The sequence below is a fragment of the Mauremys reevesii genome, linkage group 7 (genome assembly GCF_016161935.1).
Source record: "Mauremys reevesii isolate NIE-2019 linkage group 7, ASM1616193v1, whole genome shotgun sequence".
NCBI lineage: Eukaryota > Metazoa > Chordata > Testudines > Geoemydidae > Mauremys > Mauremys reevesii.
Window position 1 is genome coordinate 3,953,397 of NC_052629.1, and position 27,534 is coordinate 3,980,930.

The window sequence follows — 27,534 nt, forward strand, 5'->3', positions numbered from 1 at the left end:
TCTCTGGCCTGAATGTTCCACCCTGTTGCTGGAATAGGGGAACCTAGGCTTTCCCTCTCCTTAGGGTTCTGTTACTGGAGTTCCTGCTCTGTTCCTGTTGTTTGGAGGAATGAAATCCAGCTGGTTGGGTTTGGGCCTGTGTGTGCACTTGCAGGTGCCGAGTGTTAATGATTTGGGGCATTGGTTGAGCTGCTTGCTGCCCTGTAGAGAGGGGCTCTTCAAAGCAATAATGAACTGCCTGTAATTCGCCTGCTTCTCAAGAGACCGTTAGCCACGCTGCCCCTGCCTGGGCTCAGAAGGAAGAGTTTTGAGGTGAGGCATTCTTTGTATTCTCTCTAATAACTCAGAAGTGGGCAGTGGGAAGCATGTGCTGAGCAGGGAGGGGGTTGTGCACTGTTGGAGGAACAATAAGTTCTCGCCAGTGGTGTAGGGGTAGGATTCACTTTCGGGGCCAGAGGTCCCATGCCCAAGTCCTGGGGAAGCCCTGATGGCAGAGTGGAAATTATGGGACCTTAATTTTGTCTCAAACACCATGAGGGCAAACAGACAAGTTCCTTTGTTTTCATGCTGCAGAGTTTATGCTGATTGGTAGCTATTAGACCAGGAGACCTAATGTGGAGAGCAAATATCCTACATCTGCTACTGTGGGGTTCTTACACCTGCCTCTGGCTCTGTTTCTGGCCTCTGCTGGAGCCAGGCTACTGGGCTAGATGGACCTGGAGCCAGTCTGGCAATTCCTCCGTTCCAAGGTACTGCTAAGGAACTTCAGCTGCTGGGAGTTGGCCTCCATTTCCAGAGAAACCGGATTGTGTGACTGTCACTGATAGAGCGCACTCTGCAAACATCGGCCCATGGAACATTTTTGCCTTGGTTTGTATCTGTTTGAGGTTCACAGTCCCCCTTCCCTAATATTTTGCTCTGCATCCGTCTGCTGGTGGTTCCGTTCTTTGCAGTGGCTGTCAATTTTATGTGGGAGGAGGGCCACGGGGGAAGTGAGGGAATTCAACGGGGGCGGATCTGGTGTCTGGCTCCTCTCATTTCACTCTGAGCGCCAGTGAACTCGCAGCCCCATCTGTGCACAGTCCTCCTTCCTGCAAATACAATTAGAGGTAACGTTCTGCTGCCTGCTCCTTCCCCATCAGTGTTAATATGGCTCTTCCATCTGCTCTGATTCCCCTTAGCTAATAAACACTTAGTGGCTGGAGCCAGTGCTCCCCCTTTCAGCGTGGTTCTGCTACCAGCCAGCTCTCCTGGTGGCTATTCTGCTCTCCTGTACACCTGGAAGTGAGGGAGCAGCCACCCCCCTGGACCAGTTCTCTTCTCCGGTTGGAAAGTAGCCGAATCCGTTGTTTGAGCATGTGTACTTCTCCCATGGAGGGGGAGCGCAGTGCTGTCAATTTGACACAGGAGGTGGGGTGGGTGTGTGTGTGTATACTAGGGCCTACTCAGATATTTTACCACTTCCCTCCCTTGCCTCCTCAGTGGTCTGTTCTTACAAAAAAAACCCTCAGGCATTGGTCTTCAGCTGGCATTGAACGAGGCACAGCCACCTTCAACTCCATTGCTGCAGCGCTCTATTCTCTGGGAAAGCTGAAGCGCCTGGACACCATCTTAAAGCTTCAGGCACAAGTGCCTTCAGGGCAGCATTGCCTGACTTCTTAGAGCAAGATTGGTGTGAACACTACTGGGGCCCCCTGTGGCAAAGGGGAACCCCTGAGCCTAGCCATTGTACCATCAGCTAGGCAATCTCCCTGGGCTAGAGCTTTCCTCTGTTCAGCACCCTACTGCCTCTACACCAGGAGTTCTCAAACTAGGGGTCAGGACCCCTCAGGGTCATGAGGTTATTACATGGGAGGTCATGAGCTGTCAGCCTCCACCCCAAACCCCATTTTGCCTCCAGCATTTATAATGGTGTTAAATATGTTTGAGTGTTTTCAATTGGGGGGGGGGTCGCACTCAGAGGCTTGCAATGTGAAAGGGGTCACCAGTACAAAAGTTTGAGAATCTCTGCTCTACACAGACAGGAACTGCTTCCTTTCCTCTCCAAGCCACCTTGGGACAGGGTAGGAAGGGGACAGCCCCCTAGGGAACAACTAGCTGAGAAGCAACTGTTTCTAAATAAGTCAGTGCATGAGCAGCTGAGCTAAAACTAGCTGCAGGTAGTGATTCACACCCAGCTCCACGGCAGGAAGCTGACTGAATTCAATACAGCCCAGGGCTGGCACTTTCACGGCATGCTCCACCTGTGACTGCCCCAACCATGATGCTTCAGACAAAACAGGAAATGAAAATGCAAAGCAAGGGCTGGGGAAGCTGGGCTGGGATCCTCGGACGTAACTTCTGGTCTGGCTCATGGGTGTTCTGCTCTAGAACCATTGGCCTTCAGCCTCGCGCTAACACCCAGGGGGCTGGTCTTTGGCAGTCTTCTGCTCCACAGAATAGGAGCAGGCGCCAGGTGGAAACTAAGTCCGGTTCATCGGTCCCTTGTAAAACACGGTCTTGTAGTTCTGGCCTGTCTTCCAGCTGTGATTACTGGGACTTCACCTTTTCTACTTTCAAATCATAGGTCACCTCTTTCCTGTCAGCAGAGGTCCGCTAGGTTGTTCGATAATCCTTGCTAACCATCATGCTGGGAAATGAAGTCTTAAATGTCCAACTGCAGACTCATTGTTTGGCTCTGACAGGAATCTGCCCCCTTCCTTTCAGCCTATTGCTCCATGTGGAGTAGCCTGTTGTGAACAGTTCCACCAGGCTGTTACCTTCTCTGGAGTTCGATTCCTCCTAAGTGCCCCACTTCTACCGTGCTGGCTATGGTAAATTACCCAGCTGCTTGGGGCGAGGGCAGATGGAGATTTTAAAAAACAAAATACATCTGTCAGTTACCCTCTTCCCCCTCAACTTAGAATCATAGACTATCAGGGTTGGAAGGGACCTCAGGAGGTATCTAGTCCAACCCCTGCTCAAAGCAGGCCCAATCCTCAATAAATCATCCCAGGCAGGGCTTTGTCAAGCCTGACCTTAAAAACCTCTAAGGAAGGAGATTCCACCACCTCCCTAGGGAACCCATTCCAGTGCTTCACCACCCTCCTAGTGAAATTTGTTTCCCTAATATCCAACCTAAACCTCCACCACTGCAACTTGAGACCATTGCTCCTTGTTCTGTCATCTGCTACCACTGAGAACAACCCAGCTCCATCCTCTTTGGAACCCTCTTTCATGTAGTTGAAAGCAGCTATCAAATCCCCCCTCATTCTTCTCTTCTGCAGACTAAACAATCCCAGTTCCCTCAGCCTCTCCTCATAAGTCATGTGCTCCAGCCCCCTAATCATTTTTGTTGCCCTCCGCTGGACTCTAATTTTTCCACTTCCGTCTTGTCCAGTTTTGGGCCCCATACTACACAGTACTCCAGACGAGGCCTCACCAACGTTGAATAGAGGGGAATGATCACGTCCCTCGATCTGCTGGCAATGCCCCTATACAGCCCAAAATGCCATTAGCCTTCTTGGCAACAAGGGCACACTGTCAACTCATATCCAGCTTCTCGTCCACTGTAACCCCTAGGTTGTTTTCTGCAGAACTGCTGCCTAGTCTGTAGCAGTGCATGGGATTCTTCTATCCTAAGTGCAGGACTCTTCACTTGTCCTTGCTGAACCTCATCAGATTGTTTTGGCCCAACCCTCGCATTTGTCTAGCTCCCTCTGTATCCTATCCCTACCCTCCAGCGTATCTACCACTCCTCCCAGTTTAGTGTCATCTGCAAACTTGCTGAAGAGTGCAGTCCACACCATCCTCCAGATCATTAATGAAGATATTGAACAAAACCAGCCACAGGACCGACCCTTGGGGCACTCCTGCTTGATACCGGCTGCCAACTAGACATGGAGCCATTGTCTGTTTGGTCCCTTTGTCCTACCCACTTGGAATGCTGTAGGGTGTAAGTGTACTGCCCACAACAATAACTTCTGTAAGGACCACCAGCATTCCAGGGGAAGAAATTGTCTCCAGAGCAGTTGCTGTAAGAGCCCATCCAGCCCCCCTCTGCAGACAGAGAGATGCAGGTTTGTATATGAACAACTTTATTTAGGTATGTTGGGCGCCAGCAGGCACCATGGTGGGGAGAGGTGGGCGAGGAACAGCGGCGGGCTGATAGAACAAATGCTAGATTGCAGACAGCGCCTCTGGCTGGTCAATGGGGCTTACACCAGAACCCTGCCCAGAGCTGCTGCTCCAAGTCAGGCTGAGGAACACGGGGTCAGACAAGCTGTCCTTAACACAGTCATTCCCTTTTTCCATGCACCACCTGCTATCTGATACTGTCCAACACGGAGAACCCAGTACAGCTTATTTTCCAATGGAACAGGCTCTGCGTGTTAGCAGCTATCCCTCAGCAATGGGCTGTTACAGGTTCTCTTACTTCAAACCACGGTTACTTTGTTCTTAGAAGGACTGGGATTAGTAGGAAGCTAAAAGCAGACCAGTTTCCCATTGTTCATTTGCAGGGGAAATGAATTCGGTAGGAGGGGAGGGGAGGGAAAACGGTGGCGCCTTTGCAACACCTGCTGTAGTGGTTAAGCCTTTATAGTACCTGCTACTGCTTGAGTCGTGCTCTGGGTACCCAACGTGCACTGCCCACTGGCTAGCTGACCTCCCTGCCTTGTCCAGGTGCGAAGCCGCCACTGTGCAGAAGATATGGCACTGAATGGAGGTATGTTCCCAAACTGCCCTCTCCCCCTGGGGACTGTTGCATCCCGTTGCTTTCTCCAACCACATCTGGCAGCTTTCGCCAAAGCCAGAGGCCCCTTCTGGTGCTTTGCAGCTTGAGTAGGTTAGTTCGGGGCCCGGGTGCAGCCTGCATGGCTGAATGTGCTGCATGTCATGCAAACAAATGGATGGGGCCAAGAATTTGCCTACATGCAAACTAAAGTCTGGGGTCTAAATCCTCATTTCCCTTTTCTCTGCACTAGCAACTGCCAACCACTGAAGCTGTAAGAAGTGTGTAGCATTTGCTAGAAGTGGTGATCAAAACATGAGCAGCTAAGACCTGTAGGAATGATATAAGCTGATTTCTTCCTTGTGTGGCTGGAAAAGCCACAGTAATTTCTTAGGCACATTTTCGATGATGTAGCAAAGATTTTAAACTCACGTTTAGCTCTCTGGAGAGGCAGTAGAGTGGCAAAGGGGGCAGGCTCCATGGGTAGCACTAGCTTTCAGCTGAGGGGGACCCTCCTCCCGCTCCTTGGCCTATTCCAAAGCAACCATTTAAATCCCATTTAGGGAGTGCGGAGCCCTTCAAGAGGCAAGGCTAGTTAGCCAGAGTTGCAAGGGAAGGAGACTGGTACAGCTCAGAGGTGAATTAAGAACAAATCGACATCCACCTGGTGCAGGCAGGCTTGAGTGGGGAGTGTATCGATGGGCTACAGAAAGGGAATCAATAAGCAACTGATGTACAAGGCTGTGAAAAGATGATCATACTAACCCCCCCTGCTACAATTATAACCTAGGTCACTTTTACCTTGGTGGACGGGGGGGAAGGACTTTATCAGCTGACTAGGAGAACAGGCCCTCATTGCAGAGCTCTCTCTCTCCTGCTGTCTGCTTTAGGCTATGTTGCTTTTATAACAAACTACAGCGTAGCTGCAGCCTACACACCTCCTGCTACCATTATAGATTACTGCCCCCTGTCCCCCTGCTACTGCTAAATCACCTGACCTCTGAGTGAGACCTTCCATAGAAAATTCTCTGTAGTCCATCTGCTGTTAGCCTATAACTCGTAACGTCACCAAAGTCTCACTCCAAAAGGAAATTGCATTTTGCCACCCCCCAAGGTTTCTCTAGCAGATTTTGCTAAGGCCAGGAGCCTGAACATCTCACCACTGGACAGTAAGCGCTAACTGCTGTTAATGAGGCATAGTGGCAGGCTGTCCATTAAGGCATTATCAGTTTACACCAGTGAGGACCATGTGTTGAGATAGGAGGCCCTGATCGTACTTGAGTCAACACCCCAGCTGCATTAAGGCCTGGCTCAGGCTCACTGGGCCTCTCTGCATTTTTAAAAGGTGGCACTAGCTGCACTGTTTTTGGTGCAGAATATCAAATTAAATCAGTGGTGCAGGAGCTACTGCCACGGAAAGGTCCTATCTTGCACCCCTCCCTATCTTCATTGTTCTTAAATGGGTGTCAAATCTGCTCCTGTTTTGCCCTGACTGGATTTTAAGACACTTGAATACAACTGGTGAGACTGCAGCTGCTTTCAATAGCGAGGCACTGCCAGCCTCGCTCGTTTTAGTGGGGGTGGAAGGTGAGTGACTCCCACTCATGTTCTTGCTGGTGTAAACAGACAATGCCCTGACAAAAGCAGTCAGAGGCACCGGGATGGAGCTGAGAGCAGCCTCCTCCTGGAATTTATTCCTAGGCAGGCTAAGAAGAAAATTCTCTCTCTCCATACACACAGTATCACTCCACTGCAGAGCTGCGGTGACCAGATTCTGTTCTGCACAGGCAGTACCAGGCAGAAGTTGTCCTGGAGCCTGTCAGTACCACAGCTGCAGGCACAATGCAGCACAGGGATATTAAGAGGGGAGGGGTAGCTTGTGAAGCAAAGGATGCAATAGCACATGTGGGAATTACTGCTGTTTACAGCTTCCTTTTCAAGCCCCAAAGCAGGGATTTACCACAGGCCTGTTACTTTAAAAAACACAAAACACTATCCAGACTGTCTTCTAACTGCGCAGGCTTTAACACTTTTTTCCCTTTGATAAGCACAACAGCTACATTTGCATCTTCGCATGTCTGATGGAGGCAGCTGGCTTTTATAGTTTAAAGCTAACTGCATATTCTAAATCCAGGGACTGAATCTCCAACTATCCATGTAGTATCTAAAATAAAAACAGGTGGTTTAAAAAAAAAGTTTTGGAAGGCTCCACACCCCATCCATGCCCCTAGAGGTGCAAATCTGTTAGGCAGTAGGAAAAGCGCTGGGTTTCCCCAGGATGTTTTCCTCCTACTCCAATCTTGTTCTTTTCAAAGACCCAGACTTGGCTCTATGTAGAGATACGATTACTACCCTGACTCCACAACTCTGGTGAGTTCTCCTCTAATACTTAAGTGGCTAAACCAGGCAAAATATTTGGTTCTCAGCAGCAACCTCATTTAAAAACCAAAAACACTGAGACATAAAAAGCACCAGCTGCTCCCTCCCACCAGAACACGCCCCCAGAGCAGGTACGTGGCCTTCCAGCCGCAGTAGCAGTGCCATGCCAGGAGGGTTAGCCTGGTGTAACACTACAGTGGAATGAAGAACTAGTGCTCAGGAACCTGCTGATAATGCCAGCGTACTAAGAGTTTATTGTCCTCTCATTTGGTGCATTCCTAGAGAACGCTGACTCGCTAACAGTAACCAAGGAGCGTTGCGGGGTTGGCTAGCTGGCTACTATGCTAAGCATGTGTGCTGTAAACATTAGTGTTCGCATTAAACAATGGAAAATTCAGTATAAGGGTGTTGGAAGGAGAGGGGCAGCCGCTGCCCCTGGAACCAGCAGCCCTGTTAGTAACTTAGATATTAAACATTTCAATAAATAAAATAATTCAAAAGTTACGATGTGCTTTTACGCCCAAGGACGGATCAAATGGAAGAGGTTTTGTCTGGCTGAAAATAGATGGTTCCTTGACCCTGCTGTGGGAGAAAGGGGGAAATGCAGCCTCCTCTCTTACAGAATGAGACAGGACATGGCCTGTAAACCTCTCAAAACAAAATCAGAGCAAAATACACCAGTGCCTTTGTACCCACCCTGGGCACCTGCTTCCCAAGGAGGAAGAATGTCAGCGAACAAGAGCCTAAGATCATAACCATCTAGTACAATCAGAGCGGCGGAGGGGTGGTTGTGACCTACACCATGCAATACAAACTAAGTCCTGTCAGCAGTTGCTCCAGCTGTGCAGTCGTGGTCCATAGCCACAGAGCAGGTTAAGAGTTTACACACACACACACACACACACACACACACACACACACGCACACACAACAGAACAAAAAAAAAAAGGGGGGGGTGGGGAAGAGTTATAACTGCTCCTAATGTGTTTTTCTGTATAAAAATATATTTAAAAAAAAAAAACTGAACTGGCCGGTGAGAGAGAGACTGCTGGGCTCCCCCGCAGGGCGAAGCAGCCAGTGCTGTGGAGTGCCGGAGGGTAAGGACATGCCAGGGTTTGGAGTCTTTGGCTACGTGACTACAACCTGACTGGTTGCCTTGCAGTGGTCGGATCCCTTCTGTCCAGCTGTTCCATTTCTAAGCCATTCCCTTTCTCTAGAGTGACAGACGTGGCCGTGAGAGGAGTGAAGGTAAAAGGAATGGGGCTGACCGGAGAAATGGGGCCTCGTTATTTTTCCTCCTACAGTTTAAAATAAACAAAAAACAAACAACAAAAAAAAAGGGTGATCTAATCCTTCTCCTGTTTGCTCCATGACATTCCAGGGCCATGCTCTGCACGCACACACACACACACACGCAGCTCCTCACAGACACTCGGACTCAGAAAAGCGAGTGTAGGACGGGTCCCAGGGCTAGAAGGTTTTCCGGTGGATGGCACGGGCTCCATCTTCTTCGTATTCCTTCTTTGAAACCCACATTTTCTTAAAGGTGTCCAACGAGGCCAGAATAGAACCACTGGGGGGGGAGAAGTGAGTGTGTTAGCAGAGCGGGACAAGCCAGTGGCTCTCAGGGTGGGTCTTGTTCCCTCAGGTGTTATCTGGACTGAGGCGGCACCTTCAGGCTGCTGCCAGGGGCCAGAACCCCAGGGTGCTAACCCCTGTGCAAACACAGAGGGAGAGTTCCTGCCCAAAAGACCTTACAAACCAAATCCCCACTAGCTTCAGGCCCAGGCTGGTTATCCTGAGCTTTCAGCCGCCACCATCCATGCTTGGAAACTGCACCAACAGCCAGCAAGTTGCAAAACACAGGCGTTGCCAGCAAAGTGGATTTTCTTATTTCAACAACACCTTAACTAGGCACGGTCAGATAGGAGCCTACAGTCCTGATCCCCCTCTCACTTACTGGTCTAAATCAGCAGTAACTCCACTGAAGTAATGAGGGGAATCCGGCCCCAAACTCTACCATCCAAGGGCCTGCTCCCACTGACCGGGATGGTGCAGGATGAGATGAGAATGGGAGGACAAGAGGAGACCACTGGGTACAGCAACGGGATAACACGGTTAGCAGTGTTCCTTGGCAGAGGCTGCACTTATGACTGGGCAGAGTCCAGCATGGCTTTATGATGGAACAGACCATGCCGAGGATCAGGGACAAGATCAGAACCCTGCTCGCAACAAACACGACCCAATCTGGTCGGGGCTACCCTGGCTCTAACTGTGGTGGGGGCAGGGCCCAGGGTTGAGCTACACGGTTAAAGCCAGGCTTGGAGGCCAAAGGGCTTTACGGGGTTGCTGTGCAGTACGTACCCGATCCACGTGGAATATAATCTCTCCTGAGGAGCAGATATCTGAAAGGAGAGGCAGGGAACTCGGATTAATATTGTCCCCAGGATACAAGCTGCTCCCCAGTTACACCCTCCTCCCCCAAGTCACTCCCATCCAGCAGACACATGCACTGGGACTGCTTCTGCCTTCAAGCTGCGCTGCCAGGGGACGACCGTGGTCGTGGTCAGAGATCCTGAAGGTGGGCTGCGTTGCCAGCAGGACGCCTCTCTCCAGAACCCAAATGGGTTTCAGTTCTAAGAGCAGCCACCACAGGGGTGCCCGGGCTGTTCCAGAAAAGCTGGAGTTGGTTTGAAGGGCAGGGCAGCAGCCACCTCAGCCTGCTGTCTCCAAGGGACTCAAGGCTGCTGAACCTCGCCGGTCCACCGCAGGGGAAAGGCAGGCCAGGAAGCCTCGAGAGGCGAGCGCCCCTACCCTTATTTTGACGTCCTTGGGTGCTAGTTTCTTCACTTCGCTCAAGAGCCTGTCTCCAAAGCCTGCACAGAAAAGGAAACTTGCCTTAATTTGGGCCCCTGAGCATGGACTCCGACCAGTTTTTGCAGATGCAGCGATGCTCTGCGCAAAATACTGCGGGGTGACAGCCCAGCCTGACCATTGAGCTCATGCCTGTAAAGTCCCTTCCCAGAGTCCTCAGCAGGCTCGGGGAGCCCACAGAGCATAACCAGAAAGAAGATCCTGATAAGGTGGATGTAGCGGCTTCGTATAATTTACAGAGCTAACCCACTCTGTATTTTTACAGCATCTAGCACACTGGGCCCAGATCTTGGTTGGTCCCTAAGCACTAACCAAGATTCGTGCTAATAATAACTGGATTCACCCTCCTAGCTAACCTGCTCCCTCCAAAGATAAAGCCTTTCTGCCGATCCTGGCCAGGAATGGTTATCTGGACAAATGAGAAGACAAGCTGTCCCTGGGGAGAAAGGAGAAGTCTCAGAAGAGCTTGGTAGGCTTGGCCTCCTGTTTCTATCTGGTTGAGTCTCCCAACTACAAAGCTCAGAGAAGGGTGGGTAGGTGCACCCTTCTCCCCTTGACTCCTGTCCCTCCAGTGCTACCAGATGGGGGTGGAAGACAGGGAAGCGGGTCCTGGAGAGTTTCATCCTCTTACCAGAGGGGTGGATTCATGCTATGGTGCAGATCAGCCCTGCCACACAGTGGAAGGAGTGAGCCCCATAGAGCAGAGTGGAGGAAAGGCAAGCCTGGCTGTCACTCATTCACTGCAAAGCATGCTGGGAAGTGGGAGGAGTCTGTGGCCTTTATAACAAAGACTCTGCTTCTGAGGGACTTGCAGGGAGGCTTGCACTGAGGAAGTGGTTGTGGGTGACCCCTGGGAAGCACAGATCAGGAGGGCCCAGGAAAGACTCATCTACATGAGTAGTGTTTGTACCTTGACTCCTGCTGGAGCATCAGAGTTCTTGGGATTTCTATTACAACTAGAAACTGGTTGTTCCATTAGCATCGTCTCAGAGTGTAACACACACCTTGGCTTTAAGAGCAACCTCTCCCTCTACATCCTTCTCTTATCGCCCCCATTCTGAGGTGGGCAGGGACATCCAGATGGGGACGCAGCTACAATTACTGCACATGCTCAGCTCACGCCTGGGGGGATTTCGACAGCCCTGCCACTAAAGCCGAGATCTAAGGGAACTTCAGGACGTGCACCAGCCTTCTACGGATTTAATAAAGAAACTGCCCTAAAACGGTGCAACGGAAGAGCAGAAAGAGCCTGGCAAGGGGAGAGCATCAGTGACATATGTGGGAGCCGGATGCCTTTAAGAAGTCTCTACTTCAGTCTAAAGAAGCTTGAGGGGCGATTCCAAGCAGGGGAGGGATTATCTAGGGGGACACAGGGGGATGACTAGGAGTAACGGGATGACACTGGATGTCGACAGTTCTGGAGAAAAGAATAAAGTCTCAGGCTGTGGCATCATCTTCCCAGGGAAGCGGTGGAGTCCCCATTGCTAAGCTGGACAAAGCCTCACTCCTGCCCTGACCGTTTGAGAGCAGCTGGAGGATCTAACGGGGCTTTCCTAGGATTCCATGACCTCACCCCTCACCCCACCCCCAGTAGTATGCAGGGCGTCATGCCCAGGTGGAAGGCAACGAGACCTTTGAAGAGCGTGGAGCCCCCGGACAGCACAATGTTGGAGAAGAGCGTTCGCCGCAGGTCCATGTCCGATTTCTGAACCGCGAACACCAACACCTCGTGCAGCCCCTCGCACTCTTCTCCAATCAGGTCAGGCCGGAATAGTAACTCGGGGGCTCGGAAACGGGCAGGGCCGATCTGCGAACAACACGAGGGAACAGGTTAGCTTCCAGTGCGGCACAAGCAGCAGCGTGGCCTATGCCTGTATAGCAGAGACACTTAACCCTTCAATGACCAAAACATCAGTGAGTTATAAAGAGTCTCTCTGGCCTACCAGATGCTTGTATGACATCATTAACATCCTGATGAGGAACAAAGGCTGATGGGCTGCTCCCTTTAACACACAATAACTCATGTAGCTTCACAGAGCCGAAGATTTCAAAGATCTCATGAACATGAAGCAAGCCTCAACTTGCCACTGAAGTACTAAGTCAATTATTACCCCCACTGCAGCTACATTTTAGCAAGAGATTCTACCAAGACGTCCCAGCCCCGAGCAGTGAGAGGGCCAGGCCAGTCTACTAACACTGAACTTCTTATGAAGAATAACTTAATATTTGTCCTTACGCACCTCAATAGTGCTTCCATCTGGCAGGTAGTACTGGGCTTTCTCGGTCTCTAACGTCTCGTCCTTCTGTGGGTTTATTGACAGGTAACAGGCACGCTGCAAAGGGAACGCAGGCAAATGAGCAGGGCTCCGAACAGAACATTTTTCTTTGGGAAGAGAGCAATTTTCAGCAGAACCTTCCGTCGGGACAAACAGATCTTTCAGATCAATCTGAACTGAAACGTTTGTTAGTCTACTCTGAGCCACTGAGGTGCCTCATTCTGGTCCCCACTTGCTAGCTGGACTACATCTCCCATGATGCACCTACGTCTCCTGGCAGCTTAGCCACTATAGGGCTTCATGGGGAAACAAAAACATTCTGACATTTTCAGACAGAAATGTTGTGAACTTTTTGTTCTGAAAGAAGCTTTGCTATTTTGAGTGGGTCCCTGTTTGGGACACACGTATCAGAGAGATGGAAATGCTTTCCAGGCAGCTCCACAAGCTAGTTAAGAAGGAAACAGTGTGAAAGTCACAATGCAAAGAATAAACTATGAAAGGGTTAAGCCCAGAAATCCATTGCTACTGTCCCTGCTGACCAGGCAAGCAAGTTAAAAATCCTTTTTAAAATGATTCCCTCTGAAATCCTCAGTATCGCCAACCCCAGTCCTTCAAAAATCATGTCAGGCACCGCAAAAGTCATTATTGGTTTAAATATCACGTGACAAATAATAAATTACTGTTTCTTTTTTATTTTTCCTCCTGGTTTAAAGCCTTTAGGTCACACTCCGGGTGCATTTTCAAGCTTTTCTCCACAACCAGGAGAAGTGCAAACTTTCATTAAAAAAAAAAAAAAAATAAGTAAGCAGAGATTCTCATATTTATCCCTTGTCTCCACAAGCTGGGTCTTCAAGGAAATCAAACAGTAACGCTCATGAAAATCGTGAGCTGGCAGCACTGCCTGCTGCCTTGGGGAAAACAAGTAGCAGAAATCTCACTGCAACCCCTGGTGTTTGTCGGAGAATGATGAGTTCTGGCATCTCTTCAGTGAAGCAGGAAATACGGGGGGCAGGGGGGGACAGTGTGGGGAAGGAAAGCTCTTCATGTGCTAACTCTGCACTCCCGCAGCCCCCACTCGTGAGGAGGTTCAGCATGCAAGTCTGGGCTCGTCTCCATTTTTCTTCTGGAGCTCAGCTTTCGTAAGGGTACGGTTCAGAAAGTCACTACTTTGCTGGGAGATAGTGAGCCTGACCGCTAGAGCAGAGATTCCAATACAGGCGGTTTTGCGGTTTCATTTTCTAAGCGGCAGAGCGCACCAAGGACTCTGGCCATTTGTACGAGCGTTTCCAAGGTGCAATATACCCCCGATTTGGACACATGCATGTTTCTCGCTTTTCCCCGTCCTATCAAGCCCGGCATCTTGCAAGGCATGGAAGCTACAGGATGTTTTCTATCCACTTTTGAAGAGCTGAAGAGAATCTTCTATATTTCTCTCTAGCCACTGAAATACCAGCCCTTCCTCCCCTGTAATCAGCACTTACAAAACAGAAACAACAGACCAACCATCTACAAGCCTCACACCTCCAGAGCTTTGTGCCTTCTGAAGTCACCAGCAGCGACAGTGACCAAGTGCGGGTGCCTCTCCCTTAGCATGCTAAGCAGCTGCACTTGAACTGATCACCCGAGCCACAAGCACCTTTTCTATCTCCTCTCACTCTCTCTTGCTGGCAGGAGATCACAGACTGTGAAAAAAACTCACTGAGACCAGGCACATGCATCTGTCTTAATCCAACTGTACGGGCAGCGATTATCTGAAGGGATTATGCAGTATGGGAGTTATCCACCAGATGTCGCTACACAGCGACCACAGTCAGAAATTCAAGGGCTTTGGGCTCTAATCAGGACAGGACTGGTCCTGCAGTCTGAATGCCTGTATGTATTTATGACCATTTCTGTGCTAGTCACTGCAACAGCTCAGCACCTAGGGCTTGGCTACACTTACAGTTTGCAGCGCTGGTAGTTTGCAGCGCTGGTCATCCATTCAAGTATTTGATTGTTTACAGCCAGGTACAGATGATCACAGCAAACAGGAGCTATGTTTGTTTTAACAAAACAAAGACAGGCTGCATAACAAAACAAAGGGAGTAATTTTTAAAAGTAAAGCATTCAGAGAGGCAAAGCCTCCATGAAATCCACCAGTGGGAGTCCTGTATGTGTGTGTGTAAAACTGCTGGGCGACGTCCAAAGAGATAAGCAAAGCTACTGCTAAGAATCAGTCACTCTTGTAGTTAAAATATTCATCTCCCATCCCCCAGTTCTGTCCTCTTCTTTGGCAGAGATGAGCTGCCTTCCTCCGCGTTTCTAACGGAACAGTAGCCAAGATGGCTCTGGTTTGCTTGCTTCCCTGAGCGTGCATATTTGTGAGAGACTTTGCCGCTAATAATCACAAAATACTGGGCTCCTAAGAAGAGGGTCTCTAATCTGGGTGCTGCATTTTAAATGTTATCATTGCAGATAGTGGAATAATGCAACATGGAATATTTCACACTTCTCATTCTGATCCGGCATGGATTTAACTAGGCTTTTTTCCTCAGAAGATTACTGTAGTGCTAATGGAAGGTGTCACCCTGCCAGCCCTGGGGACTGGAGTTCTGCATTTATCTGCACAACTGGCACAGCACAGGCACTGGCAATGCAAGTGTCCCCCAGGCTGACCGGCCCTGACGTGAAGAGATCCTCTGTCGGAATCAGAGGGGAGTTCTGGCTCAATGGCCTATTCAGTTTTTAGGGGCCCTGCTGCCAAGGCTGCCATCAAGGAGCTGGCCACTAAGGATCTGCACCCCATTTCATAGACTCCTTGGCTCATCGCCGCAGAAATCCCCCCTAGACCAATCACAGACAGCAGGGCACCTCTTTGATGGTTTTGACGATCTCGAACTCTGATGACGTGTGGAAGTCGTAGCCTTCTTTCCGGAGATAGAGGCGAAGGAAGCGGGATACATCGCGGCCAGCGATATCGATCCGCATAATGGAGTGAGGCATAGCAAACCCTTCGTAAATAGGAACTGCATGGGTAACGCCATCTCCGGAGTCCAGCACCACCCCTGTGGTTCTCCCTGTAGCGTAACTGCAACAAAGGAGGGAAAGATTGTATTTGAGTGGCAGGCAGCGAATTTCACAAGTGTTACTTGGACTTTTACCTGGCCCAACTGACGCCATGATTACACTCCAGACAAATACTAAAGCAATGAGAGAGAAACAAGTAACTGCAGAATAATTCAGCTTACTTCTGAAATGGGCATTTCTACTTTTTTTTTTTTTTAAGTAAAGTTTTTTCAATTCTGAGGAACTCTGTTTAATTTTGGCCTTGAGGCAGGATTTGGGGTGGTTGTTTTGAAAGAAGATTTTACAAAATGCAATATGGATCAAAATAAGTAGTTATAATTAATATATGTAAACGTTGGTAAAATTAGAAAGTGAAATGCAGAAAGTAAACAACTGGAATGAAGAATACTATGTTAGAGTTAAAAAATGCATTTAACAATCTAGTGGGTTACTAATAAAAAAGGGAAGGATTTGAAAAGAAATAGGATTAATCCCAGTGTCACTAGCTAATCCATTTGAAACTGAACCGCGCACAAAATACACCCATTTTATAAAGCTTCCATTGGTTTAATATGGCTTGGTAAAGACCAGGACGGAAGTCCTTGCAGATGAACTCTGCAAATCTTTTTTTAAGCCAGCCAGTCACACACAGTTCCCTGCTCACCCCATCTCCCAAAATGCCACACTTGAACGCAGCTAGAGGGGCAGGAATTGTTACGTCAGCCAGCTCTGGTGCCTCACATTGCCTAGAGAGAGCTTCTGGTTAGAAGCACGAGCCTGGAGCTTTTCACGGCGAGCACAATATGGCTGCAATGCAAGGCCATGGGGCGAGAGGTACTACTTTGGATACACCAGCCTTTCCCCCAGCCATTGCCGCCAACAACCGTGGGGCACTAGTTTAGTCAAGGCACCAGCAGCCACCAGCATTTTAACCACCACAACCCACTACTGCAGGCAGACCTAGATGACATGGTGGTAAAATTACAAATGGCGGCGAGATCCTTGGCCTTGTTTACACCAGCACTCCCACAAGTGGAGCTGAACTGACACCTACTCAGTGTGGCGCTCTGCCTCCTCTAGCCATGGCTGGACCAAACACAGGTTGAGCCTGCTGCAGCCTTGGTTAACAAAGCTGGGTCTTCTAACTCAGGCAGTAGAGGCTCCTGCTTTAAGATCCCCAGGTTCAAGCCCCGCTGCTGGTCTAGGGTGCAAAGTTGCAGACTGTGGCCTGTCCAGGGATTTGAGCGTGGTGGACCTTGTTACACTAGCGATGACTGGAGAGATTGTTAAAAAAAAAGCCTAATAGCCTGTATATTTCTACTTCCTTCCAGGAGGTTAAGGTCAGAATTAGACATGGGACAAAGCTGCAAACATCAAGCAGGACCCAAACGCCCCCGTGGTTTTGGGATGGGCAGATCTGTCTCCATTTCAATAGTCATTCTCCAAAGGAACGGCTGGTTTTCAGGACAACCTCACTCAAGTTTTATTTCTGCCCTTCTGCTCAGGCTGTGCAGAGAAAGGGGAAGATACTTACAGGCTGAGCACCGCTTGCATGGAGATAAAAAGTGCTGGCACGTTGAAGGTCTCAAAGAAAACCTCAGCGGCTCGCTCTCGGTTCTTACGTGGGTTCAGGGGAGCCTCCGTCAGGAGCACAGGATGCTGGTTTAATAGAGACAAAACAGAACTCAGCAGAGGGGTTCGTTCTGCGGCTCTGACCCGCTGCACTGGGAATGCTCTATCACAGCTAGACAGAGGAGGGGGGCTCTGTCCCCACCACAGGCTGCGAGCGTCCATGCGGCCTGGGGGTGGGGGGCGTGATTGGGAACGTGTTCCAGAACAACTCTGTTTACTCACACACTTTAGGAACCACGGGGATATAAATAGCAACGTGGGATGAAGTTAAGGAATGAGGGAACATTGGCAACCAGTGAGATCTCAGAGGCCGTGGAATAATCTCCCACTGGAAGGGCTGGAGAATCCTCAGGACTTGGGCCATTTCAAGCTAAATTAGACAGAGCGCTGGGGAACAGACTATAGGGGACTATCCTGCTGTGACCGAATGGATCTTTTTCCAGCTGTCCACTCAGAAGTCACATCATTAAGTTTCCGGCAGGACTGCCTTTAAAACACAGGCCCTGACTAGGGGCTGCAGGCTTCAGTTCATCACCATAGAGTGGAAACGCTTCTAAGCCACTTCCAGAGCCATTTCGCAGAACATCTCGCAGACGCTGCCCTATTTTATTTCTCTCTCTCTCCAGGTTGAGTGCACGGGGTTTACGCCTCCTTCCTTTCAAACAATCTCATTAGTAAACATTTGGCGAGCGGATAAAGCAGGACAGGAACGATTAGAAGCACTCAGCCTAGCTCAGAAATAATGGGATGCTGCACTGGGGAGAATGTGTGTGCAGGGGCTGAATGCTGGATCAGCAGTAAAGCTACAGTATCATATTAGCCACCAGGTCATTCTGCTTGCGTACTTCTTGGCGGAGGTCTAAAGCGAAGCAATAATTTTTGATGAATGAACAGGTACATTTAGAGCTTCTGCAGGGAAAAGCAAAGGAAGGGCGCCAGATCTATCCCACAGCTTACACACACTTAGCAACAAAGCACTGGGCCTGCATGGAATCTCACCTCTTCTGAGAAAGTCTGAAGCTGGTCTTTCGAATACACATAGTGCCAGATGCGCTCCATGTCATTCCAGTCCTTCACTATGCCATGTTCCATGGGATATCTGATTGAGAGCAGACCTCTGTGCTCCTAGCCACACAGAAAAGACAACGTAGCACGCCTTTGAGCGAGACTTCCAAACATACTCCTCACTGCCCATCACTAGTGACACTGCTCCTCTTACAGAGGCATCTGCTTGCTGTAAGTTCCAAGGAATAACACTGAATGTCTGTATTTAATTATAAAGGATAGGCTATCATCAACTGATATAGGAATATCCATAAACCGGGTATGTTTGTTTCTCTAGTTTATGCACGATGGGAAGCTGTAATGGGGTGTGCACTGACCTTTTAGGAGAGTCTATAGGCCAAGTTCAGCCCCAACAAGGTCGTTAAGGGGGCTGTAGTCTGGAGCGATTCATGGGACCGTGTGCTGTGCAAGAAAGGACTACATATGGCTATCTTCTTGCTCAGGCTATGGAAACCAGAAGCGAAGCAAGATCTGGTATTTAAGGTTCTCGACCATGAGAGACGGGGATGCAGCGTGAGAAGGAACTGTGAGTTGGCTAGAGAAAGGCCAAAAATAGGAGGACCCAGGGAGGAGTGAAGTGAGTGATGGAGGAGGCTGTGGGCTAGCTTCCTCTTTCTGGGCCTGCAACAGGGGTGTCCAGGTAGGGTAGAAAGAAATCCACCTCCACCCTGTGCATAAACAGGGGCAGATGCTGGAGGAAAGGACTACTATTGGTACTGATCAGCCCTGCATCAATAGGGGGTGAAGTTGGATGTGTGAAGGATGGAAGCATTGAGCCCAATGAAGACTCTCTTGCTTCGGCCAGAGGGTCAAAGAACTTATTAAAAAAAAAAAAAAATCAACTGGCCTACGACAAGAGAGAGACTGCAGATCAGCACGGGAGGCTGAAACACAGATCTGGAGTGGAAACTGAGGCACAACTATACCCAGTGACAGAGAGATAGGAACCTGCTACCGACTTCCATCACTCCCCACTGAAATGCTGCCACCTCTGGGGAGAAAGACAGCAGATGTTTAACACCCCACAGCACCACCACACAGCAGTCAACGAATGTTGTATCCAAATCAAAACGGGAGGGGAGATTAGGGAGGGAGGATGTAATTGTCCAACTGGAATCAAGCCAGGACACTGGGGGGTGGAAATCCCACTCTAGGGAAGGGCTATGGACTCCAGATACGATTGTTATGATCAGGGCATTAGTTTTATGTCCCTTTTGACAGGGATATCATCTAAAAGAAACACTATCCTCCTACGGGCACAGAGAACAGGGAGAGCAGAGAAAGACTCCGTAGTTTCTGAGCTAATACAAAACGTGTTTAGCTGAAACAACTAACGCTACCTCCACCCACGGGCAGGGCACAATCTTCAGCTTGCTGCAGGCAGCACCCTGCACTGGAAGATCTAGACTACTCGCTTCGCAGCTCTTCCTCTTCCAGTGGTAACATTGCCCTCCACTACTGCTGCAACTCTTCTCAGCTGGGAGCCATGACATCCCCGGGGAGCCTACACCCAGACACATGGGGATCCACGACAAACAGACGCTCTTACCTCTGCTTTTGGCCCAATGAAAATGTCCCCTTCTAAAGCACCAGCCATGACACGAACGTGCTTTGGTCTGCCCACACTACAATGGAGGTTACAAGTATTAGAGAGTCTCATGCAAGACAGGAGACGTACCCGAGCACGAACTAGTCAGTGCTTCTCTATTCCCTGAGAAGCTATTGCTAGCAATGGTGGGAGGGACTACTTCACCTGGGTGAGCACACATACACCCCTGGGAAAGAGCCAGTCTGGTGAGCTAACAGCTGTCAGCGGTGCCCAGGCAGCCAGATCCCGGAGTCCTTTCTCCACTAGAGCTCCCATTGACTTCCACAGCCATTTGACATGAGTCAAGATGGTAGAACTGGGCTCAGAATAAATAAATAAAGGTATTTTTTACCCACCCTGTTTTTGTTTTCTCAGGTTTCCAGAGTACCTCAGGTGTCTAATAGCAGGATGACCAACGTTTGTACTGGGGTTAAATTAATTCCACCTTTGGTCTCTCTCTAATTCTACAACTACAACCAGTTACTGGGAGCCCACAGGACTTGACTCAAAGCCACACAATTACCCTTTACACAGTTTTTAGCAACTTTAGGCAATCTCAGAGCATTTAACATTACTGAACTCAGCTCCAGGACCGCTCTGGAAGGTGAGCATTATCTCAGTGGCAGAGTCAGAGATAAAACCTACTTCTTCAGATTCCCAACACCTGCTTAAACCACAAGACTGTTCCTCCCCCTATGTAGGCTGCAAACGGTCTGGGATACTCAGAGCAACTAAACCCTCCCACCAGAGTTACTAGGGTACTTACTAGTTTGGAAAACAGTACTTCGGTATCTGGTCACCTGCAAAACCTGCCTTGATCACACCTGAGCCCTGTGGGAGGAACAGAGAAGTGTGTGAAAAACAAGTAAATAATATTGACTAATGCTGCATGTCAGTCACGTGGCACTTGTGCTCACAACAATTTAAAAACAAGCAGCATGTTAAATGCAGCACGAGCAACCCTCCCCGTATCACTTCGACCCAGCATAAAGAAAGCCCCCCGCACAGGCGATCCAAATCCAGACAAGTTCTGCCTCCAGAAGATGTGCTTTGCAGTGTGCTAAGGGAGTAATTTCCACCCGCCACTGACAACACCTTGCTGGGAAGACCTGGAGTGTGAAAGCTGAGGAACGTCAGCAAAAAGCATCCGCCCCTCTCGGCCGTCACACTGGTGCACAGAGCAGTCCCACAACACACAGTCTGCTTCATACAGCAGATTATTTTAGACCCAAACACTGTCACCTGTTTAGCATCAGAAGCAGGCTACGGGCTCAACAGACACAGAAAAAGAGGCCTCAGCCCCAACAGGCTGCCGGTCTGATCTAAACAATAGACAGATGGCAGAGAGGGCAACGCAGAGCGAATAATTAAAGGGCAGAGTTTAGCAAAAACCAGGCCAATTTCATTTCTTAGAAGGGAAGGCGGAGGGCTCACAGGCCTTTCAGAAGACGCATGCCTTAGGATGGGGTCTGGAGGGAAGGACTGAGCCAGGGAGGAGTTTTAAGGGGAGAGCAACCCCGTGGAAAACGGACTGGAGTTGAGGCTGGGAGAAGACGCTAAGGGGGTGCACTCTGGGGCAGGGACAGACTTGTAGTTCTGTGTCCCTACAGCGCTTAGCACAGTGGGGTCCTGGGCCATGACTGGGGCTAGTAATAATCGGCGCGCAGCCTCAGCAGAGCTAAGGGGACAAGTAGGAAGCAAAGGGAAACAAGAGCAGAGAGGAACGTGGGAGCTAAATTGCACAGGGCTTTGGATGCGACAAGGAACTTGGATCAGATTCAAGAGAGAGCCAGTGAGAAGAGGCTGGGTACGGCAAGGATGGTGGATTTTTTGCAAGAAGGCACTATTCAAAGCAGTAGAACCCCACAGGAGCATGGAGAGTAGTTAAAAATTGAGCACTTTGAATCTTCGGTAACAATTGTGCCAGGCGGCTGACCTCCGGGAGCTGCGGAAATCTCTCAGACCAAACAGCGAAGTGCACTTCTCCTCATGGATATGTTCAGGATACATCCTGGGAACGTGGCTGCCTACCACAATCACTGCGGATCCTCTCCCCTCCTCCGCTTCCTCTTCCCCTTTCTGTAGCTGCGCCAGCTTGAAACAAAGAGTGATCTCAGGGAAACTCCCAGGTTTTTAGTATAAAGAGCAGACTGGAGAAAACCATGTAGTCAGATAATCAAGGTTTGCTCACTCAGGACACTGAAAACGAGCACCTTCGTGGAAAGGCATGCAAATAAAGAAGAGAGTGGAGTGAGGCATGTGACACATGCTGAAGCCAAGTGATTCTAATAATGGGGTTCTCTATTCACCTTCAGTGACTCCACAGCATGATTTCTTGGTTTACAAGTCAAGAGGATTGTTCTATCGGCCACACAGGATCCCAGACCACCAGAGGTGCTCTTAGGGTGACCAGACAGCAAATGTGAAAAATCAGGACAAGGGGTGGGGGATAATAGGAGCCTATATAAGAAAAAGACCCAAAAATCGGGACATCTGGTAACCCCCTAGGTGCTCTTCACCCACAGATCTCAAAGCACCCCCAAAAAGCAGGTTAGTATCTCTGTCGTCACCTTACAGACAGGAAGGCCGACAAATTGATTCACCCAAAACCACTCAGCGAATCAGTGGCAGACTAGGATTAATACTGGGGTCCTGCCTCCTAGGCCAGTGCCCTACCCCCTGAATCATGCTGGAGCACTGTGAGTCACCCCCATCCTGCCAGCAGAGCACAGTTAAGACGTTCTGCGTGACCCAGAGTAGACTCCTGCTTGGTGGCCCACAATTTTGTCGGATCGCTGCACTAACCTACTCACACTCGGAAATGATCTGTGAAATAAGAGATGGAGTCAGCGTGACGTGGACTCTTTTCTGACCACCCATTTTAGAGCAAAGCCATTATTCTAGTCTACAAAACACAGTCCTGAGTTTCCTAGGCAATAGCTTTAATATATACTTGGTAATTCACAATTTCACCATAGCAAAGAGCAGGATAAATAAATACAGTAAGGCAACCTCCTCCAAAGACAGTTCTTATTTAATATTTGAGTCTAGATAATAACTCAGTACACTGCCAGCATGCTTGGCTCCAGGGAAGGAGTTGCAGGAGAACAATGATGCTCCTATTTAACACTGAGAGGTTCCCAGCAAGGGATGCATTTTTAACTTACTTATTAAAGTTCAAAATCAGCTGAGATTATTTATCCCTCAAAAACATAAATTGGACTTCAGTGGAACACACGAGCCTGCAGGACTGGGCCCAAATGCAGTAGCACCAGGTACTAATCCAATTGCAATTGTTAGCCATCTCTCTGTTATGAGAGTTGACAATGCTTTCCAGTCTATTTAGCTTCCCTGTAAATGCTTGAATCTTTCTAAACAAAGCTACACTTGTGTGCACTAGGTAGGTGGATCTATTTAATCTTTGCTCACTGGCCCGGTAGATGCACACAGAAAAGAATTCAAGTGGTTAAAAGGACACTGACAAGTTAAGAATCACGGTTTTAAAATAAGTATTTTGGGGGATTTTGTTGTCCTGGACTGAAGTTCATTTCAAGGAATGTTGTGGAAGCAATTTTAAGTACAGCAAAAACATGTGACCTCCCCTCTGGCTACAACACTGCACACCAAAAGCATATTACATTTATTAAGACTGATAGATTTTTATCTCTCTCTTCCTTCACCAGTTATCCCGATTGGTTTTGCTTTTTGAATATGGAAAAAAAAACCCTAAAGATTGTTTTGAAGTCAGTGAAAATATATTTTGTTTACAATACCTAAACTTTGGGAGCCTGCTACCTAAGCACACCCCTTTCACCAGCTTTGTAATGGACTACAAAACTGATTCACTAATCTTGAAGGGGTTTATGATCTGAATAAACATGGAATTCATTGACATATTAAATCTACTCTGGTCTCACTCTTTATGGAAATAACACTTCCTCTTTCACTTCCATTTTGGTAGATATTATTTTGACAACATCAAGAGCATAAAAAAAACATTCACTCAAAGAAACAATATCTAGTAGTGCTGTATCAGCTGTGGAAAACAACAACATTCAGATCACAAAGACACACTGATTCCCCTCTCTCAGGCCAGGCCTCATGTAAGTAGGGACGACTACACGGAGGTCAGTGGAGTCAGTGCTGAATCTGACCCTTCACCTCGATTGGTTTCATTTATGTTCACCAAGGCCACCATCCATTGATTTCAGCGAGGCTCCATGGGGGTGCAGCAATCTGCCCACATGGCACTCATCACAGAATGGGGACTAAAGTAATTTACAATTTACTTATGGGAAAAAGAGGGGGTGTTAAGCCAGTATTGTGCAGCAACCCTGACCTCCAGCTTTGTACAACAAAAGCCCAGTGCTGGAAACATGAGTATACAGCTGGCAATAAATAACAGTAATAGGTAAAAGTAGGTATTACTAGTGGTAACAGCAGGACTGGAATCGGGACTCTCTGGGTCTGTTCTCTATCCTCACTGCCTCATTTTACATGCCTAAAACAGGGATAATACCCAACTCTGCAAGGCCCTTCGACACTCTCTGATGAAAGGCACTACAAAGAAGTGCAGAACAGTAGTATATTGTCTGCATTATTTCCACTTTCTCTCTCTCTCTCCTAGCACTGTCCTCTATCACTCATAGACAGACCCAAAATTGCAGTGTCACTGTAAGATCCTGATCTAGCAGCCTCGCCAGTGAAAAATGCTGATCTCACAACATAAATTGCTCGATTATTTCTCTCACATATACCACAAAAAATCTCAATTTAACTAGTCAGGGACAAAGTGAAACCAGATATGCTAATATGCCTCTTTATACCTTGCTCAAGCCCTAGCAGTGTCTGCATATTATTAGCACTAAGTTCTAATATTTCCTTTGCATTTCTCCCACATCTTTCATCCTAGGAGCTCAAAAGCCTTTTGCCAAGGTGGGTAAGCACCACTATTCCCATTTTATTGATGGAAAAACGAAAGCACTGAGAGGTTAAGCAGCCTGCCCAAGGTCACACAGACTTAGTGGGAGAATAGGGCATGAGGGGACCAAACTGTCTGGATCAGGTTTCAAAGTTTGAAGGGTTAAGATATGGTATTCCAGTTCAGAAAAATCTCTCTACAAGGAAAAGAAGCCAGGCCTACCAAGTTAAACCCTTGGTCTAACTTCCAGACAGCATTTCTCCTCAATCCTAAAGGGAAACATCAACTGTGGGGGTAAAAGCCAGCAATACAAACTATGGCAGGAGCCTCAGGAAATCTGAGATGCTTCCCCCAGAGTGAAACAAGAGTCACACCTTCCATTCTGACACATACAAGTCACAACACTGAAATATATTTGGAATTAGTTACTGGGAAAGGCACGTTGGCAAAGAGGTATGAAACAGTTCAAGAGATGGGTGGATTTCCAGATGGCAATTGGGATGGACAGTAAAAATGGAATAAGGGGGAATTAGGAATCACCCAATATAAGGGCAGACATGCTAGGATGTCTAGAGTGAACCTAAAAGGTCTAAAGTTGCAAGGTACAAGAAAACAGGGAGTGTGTTCAGAGCTGCAAGGCAAGCAAGCCCATTTATTACTCCTGAATCCTTTTGTCAAAGGTGATGGAGAAGGATGAGAGCACAGGCAGGATCCCCCCATTTGACACGTGAACAGTAAAATTTGTTTGGAATATTGGCATCAAGGGGCTGAAGGGAGGAGACCGAGCGTGTGGCCCATTGTAACAAATTAGGTTCTCTCTAAATCATCCCCCTCCTTCTCTTGCCCTTTACTGGATAGTCCTTGTTGTTGAGAGGCCCCGTGGATCAGAGCTAATGAAACTGCTGTCTGCCTGGGGCTCTGAAGTACATCACTAAGGCATGGAGCCAACCTCATCTATAATCCTGAGGTATCTCCCATAGAAATTACAGTTCTGGCTTGAATCAATGAGAAGGGCCATGGGCTAGAACCTATCATCTCTGCAGGCCATGCCCCGACTGTTAAATTCATGGCAGTGCAGTGTATCCTGGGAGCAGTCATCCCCATGAGCCTCACTTCTCACTGGTCTGGAGATGGAGCAGTGCATGCTGGGAGCTGTCCCCACAGGGCGCACACTGGGAGCGGTTATCCCCATGAAGATGGCGTACTCCTCTGCCCTCAACATGGAGCAGTGCATGCTGGGAGCTGTCCCCACAGGGTGCACACTGGGAGCGGTTATCCCCATGAAGATGGCGTACTCCTCTGCGCTCAACATGGAGCAATGCATGCTGGGAGCTGTCTCTCCAAGAGGGTCCACCTCCTACTGGGCGCGTCAGCAGTGCATGCTGGGTGCCTGCTCAGGGCAGAGCCTCTCCAAGCCCCTCACCCCAAACCTGCCCAGTCTGGTCAGATGTCCTGGCAGGGCAATGGACCATGGAACTTGAGGGGTCCCAGCCTATTCCTATGATAGACAGCCATGGTAGCCAATCACTGCATGTGCATTACTCAGTGATGCAGTGGGGCTCGTCAGGTTTAGCCAAGGGACAGGGCATCCCATGCGAGTGACAGCCGAGAGAGCCAATCAGGCCATCAAAACACTCTCGTGCCGGACATCTCCGCGGAGGTAAGCCCGGTCGAACCAGCAGGTTAGGGTGATTCCTCCTCCGATGACTGACAGGCGCGGGAGCCAATGAAAAAGCGGGAAGGAGGGTGTTCATTGAGTTCGGTTGACACGTTGCTGCGCCTGGGCGGGCCCGAAATCAGGACGGGGCGGGGCTGAGGGGACTCGCCCGGGGAGGGGGAGCGGCAGGGCGGGGCCCGGTGACAAAGGGATCGTGCTGGCCGTGTCTTTCCCGCCTCCCCTGCCCTGGTGCCGGCCTGAGGGGCCCGGGCCCGGACTCACGTTATCTATCACCACGGGCTGGTTCGCGATCACATCGTAGGACTCCATAGCGGGGACTCGCCGCAGCCGCCAGCCAGGGAGCGACAGCCCGGGCTGCGGGGCGCATGCGCGGAGAGGGAGCGCAGGGCAGCTTGGGCGTTGTGCGCTTTATGAGCGCTGCATGCTGGGAACTGTAGTCTGTACGTGAGGGGAGGCCCAGGGCATCTTGGGAATTGTAGTCTGTGGGTGGGTTCTGGTGCGTGGGGGCGGGGTCTGTTTTGCCTGTCATAGGCTGTAGTGTAGACGTAGCCTTGTGTTCACCCAGATAAGTGACCAGAGAGACTTAGGCCACGTCTACACTACCACTTATGTAGGCAAAACTAAGCGCTTCTCCCATCGACACAGCGCTGTGCACACTGGTGCTTTTGTTGATGAAATTTTTGCCACTCAGGTGTGGTTTTTTTCACACCCTGATGACAAAAGTTTTGCCGACAAAAGTGCTAGTGTAGACATAGCCTTAGTCAGTGCTTCATAGTATCATCGTCTAATCTCTTAGCAACTGTTTTTATTTGCTAATAATTAGAGCTGTTGACTAATTGCAGTTAACTTACATGATTAACTCAAAAAAATTCACTGGAGAGTGGCGGCTGCTAGCCAGGAGCCCAGCAGCAGCACAGAAGTAAGGATGGCCTGGTATGGTATTAGCACCCTTACTTCTGTGCTGCTGCCTGCAGAGCTGGGTCCTCAGTCAGCAGCTGCCACTATCCAGCCACCCAGCTCTGAAGGCAGCAGCACAGAAGTAAGGGTGGCCTGGTATGGTATTGCCACCCCTTCGTCTGCACTGCTGCTGGCAGGGCGCTGCTGGCAGGGCACTGCCTTCAGAACCGTGTGGCTGAAGAGCGACAGCTGTTGGCTAGGTGCCCAGCTCTGAAGGCAGCGCAGAAGTAAGGGTGGCAATACTGCAACTCCTCCTAAAATAACCTGGTGACCCTGCAACCCAACTCCCTTTTGGGTCAGGACCCCAGTTTTGGAAACCCTGGTCTCCCCGGTGAAATCTGTGTAATATAGGGTAAAAGCACACAAAACACCAGATTTCATGGTCCGTGACGCATTTTTCATGGCTGT

General features: G+C 49.2%; 1 protein-coding gene across 1 annotated transcript; it reads right to left on the minus strand.

The window, feature by feature from the left end:
- Positions 1 to 8,025: 8,025 nt before the first annotated feature.
- On the minus strand, positions 8,026 to 26,583 carry ACTR1A (actin related protein 1A). Its single transcript, XM_039480681.1, has 11 exons — positions 26,431 to 26,583; positions 20,337 to 20,401; positions 19,532 to 19,607; positions 17,917 to 18,042; positions 16,820 to 16,944; positions 15,091 to 15,307; positions 12,205 to 12,297; positions 11,597 to 11,771; positions 9,905 to 9,966; positions 9,455 to 9,495; positions 8,026 to 8,663 (listed from the first exon to the last, which is right to left on the minus strand). Exons 1-11 carry the CDS (start codon positions 26,476 to 26,478, stop codon positions 8,561 to 8,563), a joined length of 1,131 nt encoding a protein of 376 aa, XP_039336615.1. The 5' UTR covers positions 26,479 to 26,583; the 3' UTR covers positions 8,026 to 8,560.
- Between the last annotated feature and the right edge of the window lie 951 nt (positions 26,584 to 27,534).